The 22696-nt window shown below is 43.0% G+C and overlaps 1 protein-coding gene across 3 annotated transcripts in view; it reads right to left on the minus strand.

Annotated features, from left to right (window-relative positions):
- Nucleotides 1–9347, minus strand: part of LOC134966278 (myosin-binding protein C, fast-type-like) — a 231571-nt gene extending 222224 nt beyond the window's left edge. For 2 of the 3 annotated variants that reach the window (XM_063942887.1, XM_063942886.1), the window contains exon 1: nucleotides 9142–9347. In XM_063942887.1, the coding sequence (XP_063798957.1) occupies nucleotides 9142–9163 (22 nt within the window). In that variant the 5' untranslated portion in view covers nucleotides 9164–9347. The remainder of the gene's footprint in view (nucleotides 1–9141) is intronic. The other variant, XM_063942888.1, reaches the window with a different exon arrangement.
- Nucleotides 9348–22696: the final 13349 nt, after the last annotated feature.

The raw sequence follows: 22696 nt of genomic DNA on the forward strand, positions 1-22696 counted from the left end.
GCACGCTAAACATCACATTCCCAACAGGTGTGGATGCTGCTACGCATGGCTTGCATGGCCAAGTGGGTATGGTGAGCACGTTATACAGCCGGCGTCTCGGGTTCAAGGCCTGGGCAGGGTTTGCATCATTGCAACAGCAAGGTACACTAAAAAGTCGATAGCGGTTTAATGTCCAATGCAGCTTGGTGGCATACAGTATGGTAGCATACTGCAGCAATAAAGCTTGGGAGGAGGTGCCGAGCCCAGTGACTGTTTACACTGCCTGATTGTGATTGGCCGGCTTATAAGGGAAAGCCATCCACTGACACAATATTGTTTTCAGAACTGAAGTTTCGTCGATGGAGCATTCACTAATCAGCGGTTAAACTGTGTATTGCATGGCTTTGGATTCTCTTGTGGCATGACGCTGGGTCGCCACGCCATGACATGCCGACTCTGAGAGGCTAGAATGCTGCACTCAGAGCATAGATGCAAGAGGACACATCTGTATGTAAACTTACAGTATATTTTAATGTTTCGTATAATTTGTTTTATTCTGAAATTATTCTTTATTATGTTATTAATTACATTTCATTGCATGCTAGTTGCTAAAAAAAAAAGGTATAATCACATAAAACACAGTAAAATGTGTTAGGTAACAAATGTTATTTTTATAATAGCTTTGCTGTAATTTGATGCAAGAATCAGCCATATTTTGAGTATATGTTTATTTCATGCAAAGGTATTCAGATGTACATGGACTGTGGCATATATTTCTTTTAGCATAATATATTTAATTTGTAATAAAAGATCTACTAATTCCCTTATCAGCCTCTACCTTTGCCTTTGTGAGAATTCCAGGGGGTAAATTTACTAAGGTTGGAGATTTTTAGAACTGGTGATGTTGCCCATAGCAACCAATCAGATTGTATCTATTATCTTCTAGAAGCAGCTAGACAAATGTTAAGTAGAATCTGATTGGTTGCTATGGGCAACATCACCAGTTCTAAAAAACTCCCACCTTAGTAAATTTACCCCCAGGACTGCACATGTATTCTATATATCTACTGTGAAGTACTGTTGTGAGGGCGTGATGTCTGTCCAACTGCTAAGGACGATGTAATTTTAAACCTGTATTTCATGATTGCAAGACCATCTTGATGTGCATGACTAATGAGCATTACTTCACCACTGAAGTTTAATAGCCTGTTAATGTGAAGTACATTAGCACATATCAATAACAGTATTAGACATAAACAGTATTAAGTAACTATCCTATCAGTAGTGAATAAAGGATTAATACAGTATGTTATAACTGAATATGTTATATATACTGGATATATATATATATTGTATATATCAAAATATCTATGAACAAGCACAAATTTAAAACTACCTACACATATATTCTGAAGTATCTTTCCTTTATTCAAATAAAATGCACTACCTGTAGTACTATGAAAACATCTGTAATTACGAGAGTTTCCAAATCCGGCGAAATGCAGCATGTTTGTTGTGACACAAAGGGTGGAATTCAAATGTTTGAAAAGTCGATTTTGGTGCCTGTTTTTTCCTGTCTATTAGATAGGAAAACACAGACTCCCAACTGACTTTTCAAACAACTGAATACCCCCCAATGAATGCAAATGCAATTAAATTATTGTTTTGCATGCAGGTAAAGTATTGCCTGCTTTCGCATGTGACACACAAAAACACTTGGCAGGTTTAGTTCACCACTACAAATTATTGAAATTATAGTGCATTTAGTTTGCCATCTGCCCCCTCAATTCTAAATCCTTCAACATTATTTTACATTTTTCTCCCTGTGAAGCAATAGGTTTTACCAGGGTGCATAATTGCTCCTAATATTAAATGAGGCCCATTGTAAGAAGGTGGAAAATTGTTAAAAACTTACTTCAATAATTGCAAATATTCACTGACAACCTGAATCACTTCTACTTGTGCTATATGTTTATTGAAGGTTAACACCTCTTTAATAATTATTTTGAAATACACAAATCAAAATGAGGAGAAATCATTTTGTCCTTATTTACAGCTCTCAAATGCCCTGGGAATAATGTAATTACTTTATAAGCCCTTTGAGAGAAAGTCTTACAGAACTTTGTGATCTTGTGTGTAGAATTACCATCATGATATGTCATGATGAAAACACAGTTGTCACCTGCAGTGATAATGGATGCTTTAAGCCATCATAAATAAACTGGAGCCTCTGCAATGCTTTGGCAGCATAATTTGAAGAAAGAAAAAAAAGATTAAGAGAGATATATTATGGATGAGGCAGATGTCCATGGTGCAGAATTTCACAATGCATAAGCTGTAAATGGAGGCTTGTCTGAGGAATGCTGTGATAATGTGTTATATTACTGCCATGAGATAACCCAATTATAACAATTATGACTGTGATGGTTATTTAGTTTAAAGCTTCATAAAGACACAATATGTAGATGAGTTCCTGACATTGCCACAGTCAATCATCAAAGTAACGAGGAAAGGATTTACATAAGGGCACCCCATGTTCTTCTAAGAAAATGTCTTTCTTCTAGTGCCATAATTATTGTAACCAGATAGCTTCCAAAAATGTCCCAGTGTGATTGTCATTACAAAATGTGTAATTGATCTGGACATGTGATGGAAAGAATGGGAGTGAATATTCTTTAATGCAGTTGTTATGATATCGTTGAGCACATCATTAACATTTATATTTTACTGTGTCTTTCAACGGGATGTAGATGGCATCCCAGACAATCAGGATGTTAGTGGTCAGAATCCTGACACTGCTCAAAATCCCGGCGCCGGAATCCCGATGGTCACAATCACAAACGCAAGTATAAGGGGAAAGGTTGTTGGGGTTAGACTGCACAAGGGGAGGTTAGGGTGAGGCACTAGAGGGATGGATTAAGGTCTGTGGGGCCTCTGGGCAACAAACTTGTGAGGGCCCCTATAAATTACTATATATACAGTATATATATACAGTATATATATATATATATATATATATATATATATACATATATAATGCGTCTGTGGTCCGGCTCTGAGCCTGATGACAGTTCTGTAAGTATAGGAACTGAAACGTTGCCTAGATAAACAGTAAAGAGCTTTTTTGGTGTCCAGGAGTGCCGCACCCCCTGGGAATATATATGTGCAGATTCGGATTTACTCAGTTCTCAACTCCATAATTCCTGCAAATTCAGATTTGTCTGGATTTTTCTTATTGTCTATCCAAAACATGTGACATCCATGAGCCAATAAGATGCTGTTTTGAGATCTGGGTAAATCCGACCCCGCATCTCTCTAATAGATACAGTACCTCAGACCCAGCCATCACACCACCGCTCCCCAGAAGCAGGATCCCCATTGTTTACCCCACTCTGTGCCCAACCGCAGAAGCCGCAGTAACAGCATAGAGCAGCGGGAATGGCATAGAGTGCCTCCCCGAATAAGCTGCAGTTCTGTGTCGTCTCCTGCCTGTTATTGCTGCTGGCGGCCGCTGTGGCGACAGCAGCTGTGGTGGTGGCTGGACCACAAAAGAGTGACAAATGATATAGCAGGACTATATAGAAGTCTGTTAGTGACCATAAGGTAAAAACTGGAGTTTTTAAAAGGTGTCAAATGGATTATATTTGCACTTTTTTATTAATGGTCAAAAAATGCTATTTGTTTCATCAAATTAAAGTCTTTCCAGCTTTTGGGCTACAGAAAAAAAATGTCTGTATATAATAATCTCTCAGTATTTTTATACACATTTGTAAAAAGTTGGAATAACCACTTTTACCTGTCATCTGCAAGTTCAAACCTATCTCACATCAATATAACACTTCTACGCACCCGTCCCACATCATCTAACCCATTATAGAGCTTTTTAGAGAAATTCACAGTGGGAATGGCTCACAGGACCCAACCGGCAACTAACTGAATTGACCACATTATTTTCATTATGTCTCCTGTGAGCTTAAAATGTAGTTTTTGAAACTGTTGTTTGGAGAAACAGATTTGGGAGAGTTTATCACATTAATTAATACAATAAATACATAACTGCTAAAAATAATTTGTTCACTTTTTGAAAATATGGAGATTTTTTTTCTACATGTCCTCTGTTGTACATACTATAGCATAAAATGACACAAAAAGAAGACATTGCTTTGGAATTTTTATTTTATGTATTGCTCCACGTTAGGAAGGATGGTCCAATATGAGCTAAAAAAAAATACTGGAAAGAGAACATCTTAAACTGTGCCAACATCATGCTGCCCTGACCTTGGTGATGCCCTAGGCAATATTCTGATTGGTGCCCCTCTCTCTATGTGCCTTCAGCATGCATGCACTAAAGAAAGAAGGTGTGACCTCACCAAATGGACGTGGCCTTGTGATCTGAAAGGCAGAGAGTGTCAGTTTCTTCAGCCATCAAATTTATTCCCCTTGTGACTCCAGCCATCAAATCTCTCCCCCTTGTGTCTTGTGTTTCATGCAATCAAATCTCTCTCCCTTGTGTCTTGTATTTCCAGCAATCAAATCTCTCTCCCTTGTGTCTTGTGTTTCCAGCAATCAAATCTCTCTCCCTGTTTTTCTCCAGCAATGCAATCCCAGACCTTTCTCTTTAACAAGCTCTCATTATTTACTTAACTTTGCTGTCTTCTACTCTCCTCTGTAGCACGCTCTCTGCTGTGAATGATGCGGACTTGACCTTAAGTAACACTAGTGTCACTCTGATGGACAGGACTGCCATCAGAAATTTTGGGGCCCAGGACTGACAAAATAGACAGTGAATATATACAAAATGCCATAAGGGGTGTTTATGTACAGAACACATGCAGGGCCAGCCCGAGCGAAAAGCGAATACAGATTTTGGTGCCTCTTGATGGGATAAACCCTTATATTTATTCCTCCCATACTTTATATTTCACAGCAAAAAGGGGTGTGGTCTCACAAGGGGTGTAACCACACAAAAGTACACCCAATTCAAATTATGACACACAGCAGCACAATCTTCTTCATATTACACTGCATGTAGTGCCCCTGATTCACAATACACCATATACTTGTGTTGCTTATTCATGTTACAACACACAGTAGTGCTCCTTATTCACATCTCATCACTCAGTAGTGCTCCTTATACACAACGCCCGCAATAGTTTTGACCATTACACTTAATGCCCACAGTAGTAGTACCACTTACACACAAAATGCCCTCAGTAGTAGTGCCGCTTTCACACAAAATGTCCACAGTAGTTGTGCCCCTTACACATAATGGCCACAGTAGTTCTGCCTCTTACACTTAATGCCCACAGTAGTTGTGCTGCTTACACTTAATAGCCACAATAGTAATGCTTCTTATACACAAAATGGCTACTGTAGGAGTGCCCTTACACTTAATGCCCAGAATAGTTCTGCCCCTTACACTTAATGCCCACAGTAGTAGTGCCAGTTAGACACAGAATGCCCATAGTAGTTGTGCCCCTGACACTTAATGCCCACAATAGTAGTGCCACTTACACATAAAATGGCCACAATAGTTGTGCCTCTTGCACTTAATACCCACATTAATAGTGCCATTTACACACATAATGCCCACATACAGCACTATACTTACACAAGAGGGCTCCTTATTCACATTACATCACTCAGAAGTGCCCTTATACACAATGCCCACAGTTGTGCTGCTTACACTTAATGCCCACAGTAGTAGTGCCCCTTACACACAAAATGCTCACATACCCGAACTAAGAATATGTTCCAACTAGAACTTGGAAAATGGTTATGGAAAAATAACACATCAGGACCAAAATACCAAGGTAGCACAGACTTTTCAAACAGTTTAGATTTCTGCTGCTTAGCACCTATCACTCATAGACAGTTATTAATATACTATGAATGTTTGATGCATGATCACATACTGAAATCAAATCTTATTACTGTTCTAAATTGTAATAAAGATAACTAGTGCTAAATGTTTTCTTTATTTATAAATGAATTGTAATATGTGCACATTGCCATCTTGAGTAATCATTTTTTGTTTTTAATTTTTTTATTGTTTTATAAATGTGGTTATTATATGGCCAATGATGGGAAGACAGCCATTCGCAAGCATTGAAAATGCAGTCTAAGTGGGGAGGGGGGGAATTGGATTAATTGTGGTAAATTGTAACGGTTAATTGATACCCGGGGGCTTATTCAATTAGCCCCGATAGCCTGCAGTATCTGGGATTTTTTTCCACCTGCCCACAGGCAGGATTCAAAAAATCCCTGATAACAGACCCATTTTCGTGGCAGTAAACGCGAAAACACATGGATCTGGAAACTTATCCCAGATGCTGTGTTTTTCGCACAAAAATGGGTCAGTTTTCACGTGAAAGAAAAAATGGGACTCAGTTGAATTGCCCAATAACACCATCGGGCAATATATTGCAGAAAAGTCCATTTTTTTTGCCCGAAAACGTCTTGTACTCATTCTGATTTCCCCTATATAGAAATTGACAACTCTTTTTTATTTTCCATTAAGAAGTTAGATTTAACAAACACACATAAGGAAGCATGTGTTTCCATATTGTTACACTGTTTTATGCCGCCTTACATTGTATCTCATTTACGTAATTGCAAGATTTGCATATACATATATAGTTACTAATTAGTTTATTAACAGACATCATTTTTGATTACTCAGAAAAGATAGAAATAAATAAGGTATATGAGTTAAAATTCTTATGCACATTATAATGGATCACTTAGTCTAAAAATAAATCGGTGTATACTGTATATAACAGCACTTTATAAGTATCTCTTTATTAGCTAACTTTCAGTACTCTCCTTGGAACTCCTCAGTTTCACACATCAGCTAAATACTGTTTTTTTTCCATTTAACGCACTTCAACCTAAGATGCCTGTATGTGTGAAAAGAAAAAAAACCGGACTAAGCTCTTGGTCCACAACCCTGCTCCCGACCAGGGTTATGGAGCAGAGACCCGTGAATTTGCTGGCTTGCTAGACCAGGCAAATTCCTGGGTCACATGTCTGAAAGCGGCATTAGTGGCACCAAATGGCATTATGCCACTTGTATAGATTTACGGTACACTAAATTCAATATGTGAATATAGATCTGTAGGCTTGGTATCTTGCATTTCTGTCTTAAATGCCAAGGCTTATTATCAGATTGGAACAGTTTAAGTTTCAAGGTGCGAGTTCCCGGCCAATCTTGGACGTTTTTCAAAGCAGCAATCATTTAGAGAGCAAAACCACATATAAGTTCGGCCGGGAACCCGCACCTCCGGCCAACTCAGGCGTTATTACATCCGGCCCATTGTGAATGATGAAAGTAATAACTATACTCTGCAGTATATATATATATATATATATATATATATATAAGGAAATAAGGCAGCGGCACTCCGTCAATTGAAAAATCAAACGTGTAATAAATCAAAACATAACAAACAGTGGTCACGAAAAACCAACGTTTCGGGGTCCTTAAACCCCTTTGTCAAGGCGCCTTGACAAAGGGGTTTAAGGACCCAGAAATGTTGGTTTTTCGTGACCACTGTTTCTTATGTTTTGATTTATTACACGTTTGATTTTTCAATTGACGGAGTGCCGCTGCCTTATTTCCTTCTGTTTGATGCACCATTTGCTGCGGAGGGCACCCGGATTTACAACGTATTTTAGAGTGCCGGGCATTTCTGAACCGTATATATATATATATATATATATATATACACTGTGTAGACGCGTAATGTATTTTTAATTTAATATATAACATTCAGCCTCAGTGTCTAGCAGGTGGTGGAATTTTGAGGCCTGATACTGATTTGGGAATAAAGTAAGAATGACGAGGTACTGTAACAGTGCACCTTTGTAAAACCATATTCCACTGCAGGTATGGCAGGTTTAAAATGTGCATAGAAATTTAGATTTCAGAGAGGCATGTCAAATTGAAATCTAAATTGTAGTGTACAATACAGCTGTCTAGTATTTGTGGGCTACATGCAAAAGCATCTAGTATCTACCCCACATGCAAAAAAATGTATGTATTTGCTCCTCTTGCATTGCAACATGGTTTGTTCAGGTACACCGTTACTTGCTCTTTCTTAATCAGGGCCTGAGTTCATTCTGTAATCAGTAATTAAATGGAGTTGATTTTCTTCTTTAATTTTATTTTTTTAGCTCTGTGTACAGTAGTTGCAATAAACTTTCCAATAAGTTAGTAAATAAATAAATAAATAAATAAATAAATAGGGAAAAGGTTATAACCCCACATGTACATCCCAGAGTATACTGATTAACTAAAAAACTATACGTTCCTTCTGATTTTAAATTCTTTATTAATGTAAGCAGAAATTAGATTATATCCCAAAGCAAAATAAAAAAAAGAACATACATTTATTACCTGAGTATTATTAACACTTTGAAATGAAGAGTAACTCTATGATATCAATAGAGCTGTGCAGTTTGGTATTCCAGAAATCCGAATCTACCCGAATTTTGTGGATCTGACCTGAACCAAAACCTGGTCCAGATCTTCCTGTGGTTTGGAATTTAGATTTTAAATCTGAACATCGGATTCTGGATTGCAAAAATTACATAATTTTAGCTGTTTTTTTTTTTTTACTAATTATACATTTTTTGTCATTTTTTTTTTTTTACAAACCACAAAACAAATCTGAACCAAAACATTTGAGGGTGAAACACGATGATGAATTAGAACCAAAACACAGAGGTCCGCACATATATTTAGATATTATTGTCCATCTTACATGTATGTAAACACTGTAACATGTCATGTTAGACTGTAAGCTCTGCAGAGCTAGTAACCTCTAGTTGATAGAGACTCTAGTTTTTAGTATGTAAAGCCCAGGTGTAGTAATTAAGCTATGTAAACCCATCGTATCTTGCCAAGAAGACCCTATACTTCACTAATGATCATATCATCCTTACCAATATATTGCATAGAAAGGTATCTTTCTGCTTTCCATGTGTATTACATATATAAATGTCTATGCGCTCTCTGAATTACCTGTCTGCTGAGTGATATATGGAATTCTACTAAAATGTAATGCACACAGAGTTTAATAGCATCCTTAGATTATGTTCTCTGCCTTCCTGAAAAGTTCTCCATTTAGGCAGCAATAAACAGAGGAAAGACAGTCCTACCCGGTTTTGCTGGTTCAGGCATGGCTATGTCACCCTCTTCTTGGGTCCAGGCACAAACTCTCACTTGAAGGTTCTGCTGGTCTCTTTAAAGACAGTCTCTCCTCTCCTGGGAGACGTTGATAAATGTCACCTGACCTCTGAGACGACTTGCCAAATTCCTAAGACGTTCCATAAACTTCCCTAAACCTCTTGATGGAAGGGTTCTATGTCCTGGCCTTAATAGTGTCAACCAGTAGAGGGTATAGGATCTGACTGTGTTCAAAGTTTCACTATAAGTAAGATAGAGGAATCAGCTGCTGTTACTGTACAGTGAGAGAATGAGAGTTGGGAGGGAGATGCAGATCTCGGGTGACCGCGTCTTCTATGGAATTATATCTGCATGCAAAATCAATTCCTGCATGGAAAAGTCTGATTTTCTCCAGTTAGCCGTCCTGACTATTCCTTTTTATTATAATCTAACTTCCATAAATAAATTAAATGACATCTCATTGGGATATTTAGTGTAACAATAGACTTTCTGAACTATATCTGGACCTCTAGGAAAAAATAAATGTGTCCCAGAAGTGCCATCTGACACCCACATTGCATCATGCATTGATTATGTAGTGTTCAAGGTTAAAGGGATTGTTCCCTCCAGAAATCCTTTTTGTTTATATATTACCCCAATGCTTAATGCATTTCATTAACTCCCCGGGTGCTTTTCAGCCATATTTTTATATCACCAGAGTTTAACTCAGTTTCTCTGGAATATAGCACAAATATTTCGGGATAAATTCATTGTATTCATTTGCCCTTCTTCCCTTCGCCCCCAAACCCTCCCCCCCCAAAAAAACAAAATTTTTTCAAAGTATTTTAAAAAGCGCAAATACTTACATGATGCTATGTTTTTACACCATCATAATTATTTCTATTAATAGAGCTTGGTTCTACAATGTACAACAATATCCGCATGCCAGGTATGTGTTGTACCCTAGGATTGGCAATAAAAATAAACAGAACTGAATTGTCATTTCAGTAATTAAAGAAAGTATTCAGTAAACTTGTCAGGATGGTTCATATAGGGGCCGATTTATCAATTCAATTCTGACCTTAAAACGTGAAGCAATGGCTGTTTCCACATGTTTAAGACAGACTTAAGTCGCTAACAGCAGCCATCCCAATATTTTTCAATAGGGACGACTTTCCTAGGGCTATTTACCATACACCAAACAGCTTAGTTTGTTTATTACTACCATTTATAGAAAACAAAACCAGCTTACCTCAATGGCTCAACCTGGCAGGAGAGGGATCTTGCAGTAAGCTGGAGCTGATCACGATGCCCATCACAACAATTCCTCTATGTTCATGTGAATCTGGAAGTAAAGTGATTCACTAGCTATCACTTTATTTCTCTGACGTCATAGTGGATGCTGGGTACTCCGTAAGGACCATGGGGAATAGACGGGCTCCGCAGGAGACTGGGCACTCTTTAAAGAAAGATTAGGTACTATATCTGGTGTGCACTGGCTCCTCCCTCTATGTCCCTCCTCCAGACCTCATTTAGAATCTGTGCCCGGCCAGAGCAGGATGCACCTAGTGGGCTCTCCTGAGCCTACTAGAAAAGAAAGTATTTGTTAGGTTTTTTATTTTCAGTGAGATCTGCTGGCAACAGACTCACTGCTACGTGGGACTTAGGGTAGAGAAGCAAACCTACCTGCTTGCAGCTAGCTTCTGCTTCTAAGGCTACTGGACACCATTAGCTCCAGAGGGATCGAACACAGGGCCCGACCTCGATCGTCCGTTCCCGGAGCCGCGCCGCTGTCCCCCTTGCAGAGCCAGAAGACGGAAGATTCCATAGAAAATCGGCGGCTGAAGACTCCGGTCTTCAATAAGGTAGCGCACAGCACTGCAGCTGTGCGCCATTGCTCCCACAGCACACCACACGCTCCGATCACTGGTGGGTGCAGGGCGCTGGGGGGGGCGCCCTGGGCTGCAATTTGTATACCTTACTTGACAAAATGCACATAATACAGTTCTAAACTGTATATGTGCCTAATCCCCCGCCATAATTATTATTAAAAAAGCGGGAGAAGCCCGCCGCTGAAGGGGCGGGGCTATCTTCCTCAGCACAGCCAGCGCCATTTTCTCTTCACAGCTCCGCTGGAAGGACACTCCCCAGGCTCTCCCCTGCAGTATACACTACGGAAAGGGTAAAAAAGAGAGGGGGGGGCACATAAATTTAGGCGCAATTGTGATAATAAGCAGCTATAGGGGGAAAATTCACTTTGTATTAGTCTAAATCCCTCTGTTATATAGCGCTCTGGTGTGTGCTGGCATACTCTCTCTCTGTCTCCCCAAAGGACTTTGTGGGGTCCTGTCCTCAGTCAGAGCATTCCCTGTGTGTGTGTGCGGTGTGTTGGTACGGCTGTGTCGACATGTTTGATGAGGACGCTTACGTGGAGGCGGAGCAGGAGCCGATAAGTGTGATGTCGCCGCCTGCGGGGCCGACACCAGAGTGGATGGATATGTGGAAGGTATTAACCGACAGTGTCAACTCCTTGCATAAAAGGTTCGATGACGTAACAGCTTTGGGACAGCCGGCATCTCAGCCCGCGCCTGCCCAAACGTCTCAGAGGCCATCAGGGGCTCAAAAACGCCCGCTACCTCAGATGGCAGACACAGATGTCGACACGGAGTCTGACTCCAGTGTCGACGAGGATGAGACAAATGTACAATCCACAAGGGCCATCCGATGCATGATTACGGCAATGAAAAATGTGTTACACATTTCTGACATTAACCCGGTTACCACAAAAAAGGGTATTATGTTTGGGGAGAAAAAGCAGCCATTGACTTTTCCCCCATCTGATGAGTTAAATGAATTGTGTGAAGAAGCGTGGTGTTCCCCAGATAAGAAACTAGTGATTTCTAAGCGGTTACTAATGGCGTATCCTTTCCCGCCAATGGATAGGTTACGCTGGGAGACATCCCCTAGGGTGGACAAGGCGCTCACACGCTTATCAAAAAAGGTGGCACTGCCGTCTCAGGATACGGCCGCCTTAAAGGAGCCTGCAGATAGAAAGCAGGAGGCTATCCTGAAGTCTGTGTATACACACTCAGGTACTATACTGAGACCTGCTATTGCTTCAGCATGGATGTGTAGTGCTGCAGCAGCATGGTCTGATTCCCTGTCAGATAACATTGATTCCCTTGACAGGGATACTATTTTTCTAACCAGAGAGCATATTAAAGACGTAGTCTTATATATGAGGGATGCACAGAGGGACATTTGCCGGCTGGCATCTAGAATTAATGCAATGTCCATTTCTGCCAGGAGAGTATTATGGACTCGGCAGTGGACAGGTGATGCTGATTCTAAAAGGCACATGGAAGTTTTGCCTTATAAGGGTGAGGAATTGTTTGGGGACGGTCTCTCGGACCTCGTGTCCACAGCAACAGCTGGGAAGTCGACTTTTTTACCTCAGGTTCAATCACAGCCTAAGAAAGCACCGTATTATCAAGTACAGTCCTTTCGGCCCCAGAAAGGCAAGCGGGTCAGAGGCGCGTCCTTTCTGCCCAGAGGCAGGGGTAGAGGGAAAAAGCTGCACCAGACAGCCAGTTCCCAGGAACAAAAATCCTCCCCTGCTTCCACTAAGTCCACCGCATGACGCTGGGGCTCCACAGGTGGAGCCAGGTGCGGTGGGGGCCCGTCTCCGGAACTTCAGCGACCAGTGGGTTCGCTCACAGGTGGATCTCTGGGTTCTACAAGTGGTATCTCAGGGATACAAGCTGGAGTTCGATTCGTCTCCCCCTCGCCGTTACCTCAAATCAGCCTTGCCAGCTACTCCCAAGGAAAGGGAGGTAGTACTGGCGGCAATTCACAAGCTGTACCTCCAGCAGGTGATAATCAAAGTTCCCCTCCTTCAACAGGGATGGGGTTACTATTCCACAATGTTTGTGGTACCGAAACCAGACGGTTCGGTGAGACCCATTCTAAATTTGAAATCCTTGAACACTTATATAAGGAAGTTCAAGTTCAAAATGGAATCGCTCAGGGCGGTTATTGCAAGCCTGGAAGAGGGGGATTTTATGGTATCACTGGACATCAAGGATGCTTACCTACATGTCCCCATTTACCCACCTCACCAGGAGTACCTCCGATTTGTGGTACAGGACTGCCATTACCAATTCCAGACATTGCCGTTTGGTCTGTCCACGGCACCGAGGGTATTTGCCAAGGTAATGGCCGAAATGATGATACTCCTTCGAAAGAAGGGAGTTATAATTATCCAGTACTTGGACGATCTCCTTATAAAGGCAAGGTCCATGGAGCAGTTGTTGGTCGGAGTAGCACTATCTCAGGAAGTGCTACAACAGCACGGCTGGATTCTGAATATCCCAAAGTCGCAGCTGGTTCGTCTTCTGTTCTTGGGTATGATTCTGGACACTGAACAGAAGAAGGTGTTTCTCCCGGAGGAGAAGGCCAAGGAGTTGTCATCTCTGGTCAGACCTCCTGAAACCAAAACAGGTGTCGGTGCATCACTGCACGCGAGTCCTGGGAAAGATGGTAGCTTCTTACGAAGCAATTCCCTTCAGCAGGTTCCATGCAAGGATCTTTCAGTGGGATCTGTTAGACAAGTGGCTCGGATCGCATCTTCAGATGCATCGGTTGATCACCCTGTCCCCGAGGGCCAGGGTGTCTCTGCTGTGGTGGCTGCAGAGTGCTCATCTTCTCGAGGGCCGCAGATTCGGCATTCAGGACTGGGTCCTGGTGACCACGGATGCAAGCCTCCGAGGTTGGGGGGCAGTCACTCAGGGAAGAAACTTCCAAGGACAATGGTCGAGTCAGGAGACTTCCCTACACATAAATATTCTGGAACTAAGGGCCATTTACAATGCCCTAAGTCAAGCAAAACCCCTGCTTCAAAACCAGCCGGTGCTGATTCAGTCAGACAACATCACGGCGGTCGCCCATGTAAACCGACAGGGCGGCACAAGAAGCAGGATGGCAATGGCAGAAGCCACAAGGATTCTCCAATGGGCGGAGAATCACGTGATAGCACTGTCAGCAGTGTTCATTCCGGGAGTGGACAACTGGGAAGCAGACTTCCTCAGCAGGCACGACCTCCACCCAGGAGAGTGGGGACTTCATCCAGAAGTCTTCCAGCTGATTGTAAATCGTTGGGAAAGGCCACAGGTGGACATGATGGCGTCCTGCCTCAACAAAAAGCTAAAAAGATATTGCGCCAGGTCAAGGGACCCTCAGGCGATAGCTGTGGACGCTCTAGTGACACCGTGGGTGTACCAGTCGGTTTATGTGTTCCCTCCTCTTCCTCTCATACCAAAGGTACTGAGGATAATAAGAAAGAGAGGAGTAAGAACTGTACTCATCGTTCCGGATTGGCCAAGAAGAACTTGGTACCCGGAACTACAAGAAATGATCTCAGAGGACCCTTGGCCTCTGCCGCTCTGACAGGACCTGCTACAGCAGGGGCCCTGTCTGTTCCAAGACTTACCGCGGCTGCGTTTGACGGCATGGCGGTTGAACGCCGGATCCTGATGGAAAAGGGCATTCCGGTTGAAGTCATTCCTACGCTGATAAAAGCTAGGAAGGATGTGACAGCAAAACATTATCACCGCATATGGCGAAAATATGTTGCTTGGTTTGAGGCTATGAAGGCCACAACAGAGGAATTTCAGCTGGGTCGATTTCTGCACTTCCTACAGTCAGGAGTGACTATGGGCCTAAAATTGGGTTCCATAAAAGTCCAGATTTCGGCCCTGTCTATTTTCTTTCAAAAAGAACTGGCTTCACTGCCTGAAGTTCAGACGTTTGTTAAGGGAGTGCTGCATATTCAGACCCCTTTTGTGCCTCCAGTGGCACCTTGGGATCTCAACGTAGTGTTGGATTTCCTAAAATCACATTGGTTTGAGCCACTTCAGACCGTGGAATTGAAGTATCTCACGTGGAAAGTGGTCATGCTTTTGGCCTTGGCTTCGGCTAGGCGTGTGTCAGAATTGGCGGCTTTGACATGTAAAAGCCCTTATCTGATCTTCCATATGGACAGGGCAGAATTGAGGACTCATCACCAATTTCTCCCAAAGGTGGTATCAGCGTTTCATTTGAACCAACCTATTGTGGTGCCTGCGGCTACTCGGGACTTGGAGGATTCCAAGTTGCTGGACGTAGTCCGGGCCCTGAAAATCTATGTTTCCAGGATGGCTAGAGTCAGAAAAACTGACTCGCTGTTTATCCTGCATGCACCCAACAAGCTGGGTGCTCCTGCTTCGAAGCAGACTATTGCTCGCTGGATCTGTAGCACGATTCAACTTGCACATTCTGCGGCTGGACTGCCGCATCCTAAATCAGTAAAAGCCCATTCCACGAGGAAGGTGGGCTCTTCTTGGGCGGCTGCCCGAGGGGTCTCGGCTTTACAACTTTGCCGAGCTGCTACCTGGTCGGGATCAAACACGTTTGCAAAATTCTACAAGTTTGATACCCTGGCTGAGGAGGACCTTGAGTTTGCTCATTCGGTGCTGCAGAGTCATCTGCACTCTCCCGCCCGTTTGGGAGCTTTGGTATAATCCCCATGGTCCTTACGGAGTACCCAGCATCCACTAGGACGTCAGAGAAAATAAGAATTTACTCACCGGTAATTCTATTTCTCGTAGTCCGTAGTGGATGCTGGGAGCCCGTCCCAAGTGCGGACTTCTGCAATACTTGTATATAGTTATTGCTTAACTATAGGGTTATTGTTCTGAGCCATCTGTTGAATGAGGCTCAGCTGTTGTTCATACTGTTAACTGGGTATAGTTATCACAAGTTGTACGGTGTGATTGGTGTGGCTGGTATGAGTCTTACCCTGGATTCCAAATCCTTTCCTAGTAATGTCAGCTCTTCCGGGCACAGTTTCCCTAACTGAGGTCTGGAGGAGGGGCATAGAGGGAGGAGCCAGTGCACACCAGATATAGTACCTAATCTTTCTTTAAAGAGTGCCCAGTCTCCTGCGGAGCCCGTCTATTCCCCATGGTCCTTACGGAGTACCCAGCATCCACTACGGACTACGAGAAATAGAATTACCGGTGAGTAAATTCTTTTTTTTTTTACTCATCACCTGGACAAGGCTCTTATTGGAGCCCATATCCCGGTAATTGCTACTTAGTAAACTGCCAAGAAATAACATTATAAATCAGCGCAGCATATGGTAATAAGGACTGTTAATTTTTGGTGTTGCATAGCAATTTTTAATAACCAGAGGGACTAAGTTGTCTGAAGGTGAACAGCACTGAAATGCAAGGCTGTCCTGAACATGGACAATATACATGCTCTCCTTTATGTAGATATATTGGTCATCCTTAGATACATGTAGCACTTATTTTATCATCTGTGCAATGCTGCTCATGTTGCCACGCTTTAATTTACATCTGTCTCCAGCCTCATTACTGTTATTAGTCTAGAAACGGCAGTAAGAAAATATTCCCACTCTGACAAATATATTGCTATTAATCGTCCTAATTGGTTGCAACATTTGCCAAGAAGAAATTGGCCATGGATCCAAGACAGATCCTATTGCATTACATTAGTTGTTGTGGGGGTGGCCCTGTTGTGCCACAAAGGTCAACATTGTTGCCAATACACTGTGCCAGTTCAGAACATGCAGTGTATACAGATATCATTATTTGTTTTTATCCCTGATTAGTATTATGAGATGTGCTGACAATGTTAAACAAAGTTGAGAAGTTTATAATGGTTGCTATAAACATTGTTGGAAGAGATGACTGAAATGAAAACTGTACATTGTATCACACCAAACCTTGTATCTCTGTGAAACCGTATTCCTCATAGCTGAAGCATTCCCCATGCATCCTAGTCTTCTGCCTAGGGCCCATTGGAGGGAGGAGGTAGGCAAGACCAATATTTTGCTTGGCCCTTCTTAATCGGGCTTTGCTATTCTTTTGTGATTTTTTTCAGCACCTTCTCTCGCCTCTAATTGTTGGTAACACGGCAGCTAATTTATGTTGTAATCTGTGTGTACAGTTGGCGGTGGTATGGTAGAGTGAGTATACAGTACACACCAGCAGATGCCATGAGACAAGAAACCACCCCACTTAACCACAGCAGCAATGTGATTGTCCTGCTGCACTCACAGTGATTGCATAGACAGTCTTATTGCGTGGAGCGGAGCTTGCGTGGAGCAGGATGAAGTGGTACCAGATTGTCTAGCAGTAAAAGCAGCTCAATGGCGATATGGAATGGTGGCAATTGCAGGTCTCTCGGCAATTAAGTGGAAGATGTCCTTCTCCCACTGTGGCACTATAACACAGTGACAAGATGGCACAGTGCATGCACAGTTATAGGGGGTGATTCAGACCAGATCGCTGCTGTGCATTTTCGCACACCGGGCGATCAGCAATGAATTGCTCATGCATATGCACCGCAATGCGAATGCGCGTTGGACAACAACATCGGGCATCGCCAGTCAGTGACAGGATGGTGCGAAAATTTAATTTGCACAGTCATTTGCAAGGTGATTGACATGAAGAGGCCATTTGTTGGTGGTTACTGACCGTTTACTGGTAATATCCAGAAAAACGCAGTTGTTCCCAAGCGTTTTCAGGGAGGGTATCTGACATCAGCTCTGGCCCCGATCAGCCTCTTCTCACCGCACTGTAGGAGTAAGTCCTGGGCTAATCAGAAACTGCACACACTGGATTTTTGCAGGTCAGCGTACACATGCGATCGCACACTTACATTGCGAATTTACACTCTCCCTTAGACGGCAACTATCTGAACGCAGGACAGCAAAGTTAGCAGCCTAGCAATGAGGTCTGAATCACTCCCATAGGGTCAGTGACCATCCACTAGTTTAAGTGGAAGGGCATCATATGAGATTAACAGGTTCAGACTGGCCCACAGGCGAACAGGGAAACCCCCTGTGGGCCCCACTGCATGTGGGCCCTCCTCCTCCTCTAGGGATCAGGTTCCAGACTATATCTTAGTGCACTTGAATTATTATTATACATATGTTACATTATACTTCACAAGAATATGGTTTATTATATATTTACCAAGGGGCACAGAGCATGTACTCTGGTTAGCCAAACCTCTGTGGGGGCTGGCCACACCCCAGTGGAGCCTAGCCACACCCTTAAGCATGGGCCCCTACAACAGCATTCCCTCGGTGGGCCCTTCATGCCCCAGTCCGACACTGTGTATGGAAGATAAAAGGCCTTGCGGCATAAATAGAGAGAAATAAAGAGATTCTAGAGGAGTACGCTTCTTAAGTTGTCTAGAGTAAATTGCAGAATAATAGCTATGCAATTGTAATTACTGGTATAGAGAGCACAAAGGCCAATTAAATAATTCCCTAAAATCTATATAAGGGGGAAATGAGTTGAGCGGGGCAATATCAATAAGAAAAAGCAGGCCCTGCCTAAATCACGAGGAAAACTCTCTATGACATTGGCCAGGAAGGAAACTGGGGTTGTCCTATAGAGAATAGAGAGAGGGAGGAGGGGACAAAAGTGAATAAGCACGAGTGACTTTGTCCCAAATCGATACCATAAAGGCCACCGTAGGACAATCAGCAAGTCGGGGTCTTTCTACAGGCTTGCCGTCCATAGTAAGGAAGACATCGAGATCAATTTAAGTAGCTGATATTTTATTTGGTCTAGAGCAGGGAGCTGAATGCCATATCACTGCTTGAGCTGCATAAAAATAAAGTTGAAGATTAGGAACACCTAGTTCTCCTACTCTAACTGGTTTATAGAGTTCTCTTATTTTTACTCAGGGATGTCTGCCTGCCCACAGAAATTCTGAGAGCCTGTGCTGTAAAGAGGAAAGAGCCTTGGGAGGAATCCTTACTGGAAGTGCTTGAAATTAGAGCTGAGCAAGTTCGGTTCTCTGAGAACCGAACCCCCCGAACTTTATGATCCGAGCCGGGATCCGAGCCCAACTTGGGTTTTTCCCTCTCACCTCGATTACGTCCTCGAGGCAAAACGTCATCATCCCAATGTCGGATTCTTGTAGGTTTTGGATTCTATATAAGTAACCGTGCATCGGCGCCATCTTCACTCCGGCATTGAAGAGTGTACTGGATGGACATTTCTTCTCAGTACTGGGTGGCGTGGTGTGCAGTGGGTGGGGGTGCCCTGTGTGCTGTATCTGAAAAAGGGGTGCTCTCTGTCTGCTGTATCAGAAAAACGGGTGCTCTCTGTCAGATGTATCCGAAAAAGAGGTGCACTCTCTCTAAGCGGTATCTGAAAATGGAGTGATTTACTGCTGTATGTGAAAAAGGGGTGCTCTCTGTCAGCTGTATCTGAAAAAGGGGCGCTCTCTTTCTGCTGTATCTGAAAAAGGGGAGCTCTCTGCTGTTTAAATAAAAGGGGAGCTCTCTGCTGTATCTGAAAAAGGGGTGCTGTCTGCTGTATCTGAAAAAGGGGTGCTCTCTGCTGTATCTGAAAGAGAAGTGCTTACTTTGCTGTATCTGAACAAAGGGGTACTCTATCTGTCTGCTGTATCTGAAAAAGGGGTGCTCTGTCTGCTGTATCTAAAAAAGGGGTGGTGTCTGTCTGCTGTATCTGAAAAAGGGGTGCTCACTCTGTCTTCTGTATCTAAAAGGGTTGATCTGTCCATCCATCCAGGGGCTCTGCCCCAGTGTAAAATGTAAATAAAACCAAAAAGATTAAAATGCTAAATAAATTTTTTTTTTATTTGTGCTGTACCCCAGTGTACTATAACATTTTAATTTTATTTTCATAAGTACTGTGACACTGCCGGTCAGACCGCAGTATATTATTTCCTACTCATACACGTATTCTGCGATGCTGTCGGTGAAGTCAACCACAGTATGTAATTATTATTATAGACATTTCTGACTCATTTCTGTAATGCTGTCAGTGAAGTCAACAGCAGTGTGTAATTATTATATATATTTCTGACTCATTTGTGCAACGCTGTCTGTGAAGTCAACTGCAGTGTGTCATTATTATGATATACATTTCTGACTCATTTGTGCGATGCTGTCGGTGGAGTCAACCGCAGTGTGTAATTATCATATACATTTCTGACTCATTTGTGCAACGCTTTCAGTGAAGGTCATCCCCACTTTGTGTTGCTAGAAATGGAGGCATAGAGGGCTGTGTAAAATCATTTAATTTTAGAGTGGTAAAGAAATCACTGTGCTAAAACTGGAAACAGAGTGGTAACCAGACTGGAGTTGGATTGATGACCAGACTGGAACCAGAATAGTAACTGGAATGCAACTAAAATATTGACCGGACTGGAATCAGAATGGTGACTAGACTGGAATCAGAATAGTGACTGGACTGGAACCAGAGTAGTGATGACCAGACTGGAATGGTGGTATTGGATAGAGTCTCTGCAGAATCTCACTGGAATTGGAGAGCTGTGGCAGAGCAGAGATCATAGAACCAGATTGAACTGGACTTGAGCAGACTGGAACCGTACTAACAGAGGGGTAAATTTACTAAAGATTCTAAAAATGAAGTGCTGATGTTGCCAATAGCAGCCAATCAGATTCTGTTTATCATTTCTCTATTGCATCCTAGAAAATAATAGACCGAATCTGATTGGTTGCTATGGGCAACATCAACACTTTTCCTTTTTGGAAGCTTTAGTAAATTTACCCCAGAGTATCAGGGAGCTCATCACAGAGCTGTTGGCAATTTGGGCTTGGCAGTAAGTCTCCTTCATAGTACTGAGTAGGTGTTCACTGAATGCAGCGGTCCTCTGATCTTGGAGCGGCATCTGGATTGGCTAAGGTGAATTAGCTGATTGAATCCAACATGGCTGTGCCCATGTCTGAATTGTGTAGGGAACTTCGGTTTGGGCCGAAAGCACCAGGATGCTGAGAAGGCACAGAGGAAACAGAGTACAGTGCTGGATCACATCCTGTAACAGTGTCAAGCTGCTGATACCCCTTTCACATCGCACAAATAACCCGGTATCGACATGGCATATTGCCGTGTTGAAACGGGTCAGTGTGCGATGTGAAAGCACATTCGCCGAATTAGCGGGTCGCCTGACCCAGTAATTCAATCCGGTATAAAAGAAGGGTTATACCTGGGTAGAATACCGGGTCAGGCGCAGTGTAAATGGGTGCCGCGTCGATGCCACATGGCTCCCATTCACAGCATAGGGAGAGGCGGCGTAGGAGATGAGCTTATCTCCCAGCGCCGCCTCCACCCCCGCCCCTGCTGCTGCCGCTGCCCCCCCCCCCCCGCTGCTATGGCAACCGACCCGGTATATTGCCGGGTCAGAAAGCCACCATAGCAGAGTAAATGCCGGATCCCACCCGGTAAGGACATGTTTCTATTACCGGGTGGGATCCGGCATTTGCGATCTGAAAGCGGTACGAGAGAGCTGAGCAACATCACACTCTGGGATAGCTGCAAATAGCTGGATGCACCCTGTAAAGTCAGTGTGAGTGGACTACTGTGACAGCCGGAAACAATGTATAGAAACAGCACGAGCGGACCTCTGCACCAGCCAGGACAGACACCTTAGTGGTAAGAAACTTGTTTGAAAACTCCAGAGAATGACAAAATGGTTCCACCATCATAAAAATAATAATAAGCGATCCCTTTATAAAGTAATTCTTATTGCTCCTGTTATGAATTAAATGTTATTGCCCTATAAAATGGGTTGGGTACGGAATCCCAAAGGTCAGAATTCCGATGGCCAGAATTCCAGCAGCAGGATCCTGATGGTGAAAATGCCAGCAATCTTTAGTAAGTATTCCATGGCTAACCCTAACTCACTTCTCCCACAACTTAACCCTAACCATCTTCCCTTCCCGCAGCCTAACCCTAACCATCCCCTCCTGCAGCCTAACCCTCGTACTTACTGCTTGAAGTTGTCAGCATTTCACCTATGGGGATTCCCACTGACAGTATTCTGATGGTTGGAATTGTGACAGTTGGGATGCCAACTATATCCCCATAAAATAAAACATTTATACATAATTTTGCACCCTCATGTTGCATGACATGAAAAAGTCTACAAGGTCAAACTGTCAACATGCAGTGGCAATTTCAGTGGCATGTCTATCCAGATGATATGTCGACATAGTGAACTGTCTACAAACCTTACCTAGTAGTCTAATGGTGTTTTACCTTCTACTAGCGTAGCAGCAGCTCCAGCATCTTATTCCCTGTCCCAGCGGTCATGTTCTGGCGTTGACTATCAGCAGCATTCCAGTGAGTATTTTAACAACCTATAGCTAATTTTAAACCCTGCCCTTAACGCATCCACTAATGCCTAACCCTAACATCTCCCCCCCCCCCCCCACACACACACCCTCCACAGCCTAACCCCAAACCACCTGGCATTGCATGTCGACAGTTTGATGATGTCAACCTGGTGCTTGACAGTTTGAGCCATGTCAACGTTCTGATGTCAACATTGCAGTATCGACATTATGAACAATGACATGGTTACAGTTGACCATGTGACTGGTTACCCATAATTAATAAGTCATGGATTTGGAGTGAACTTGGTATGTCAAGTAAGTACTGCACTTGGAAACAATGTGTCAAGCAACAATCCAATAGG

The sequence above is a fragment of the Pseudophryne corroboree genome, chromosome 10 (assembly GCF_028390025.1).
Source record: "Pseudophryne corroboree isolate aPseCor3 chromosome 10, aPseCor3.hap2, whole genome shotgun sequence".
Taxonomy (NCBI): Eukaryota; Metazoa; Chordata; class Amphibia; order Anura; family Myobatrachidae; genus Pseudophryne; species Pseudophryne corroboree.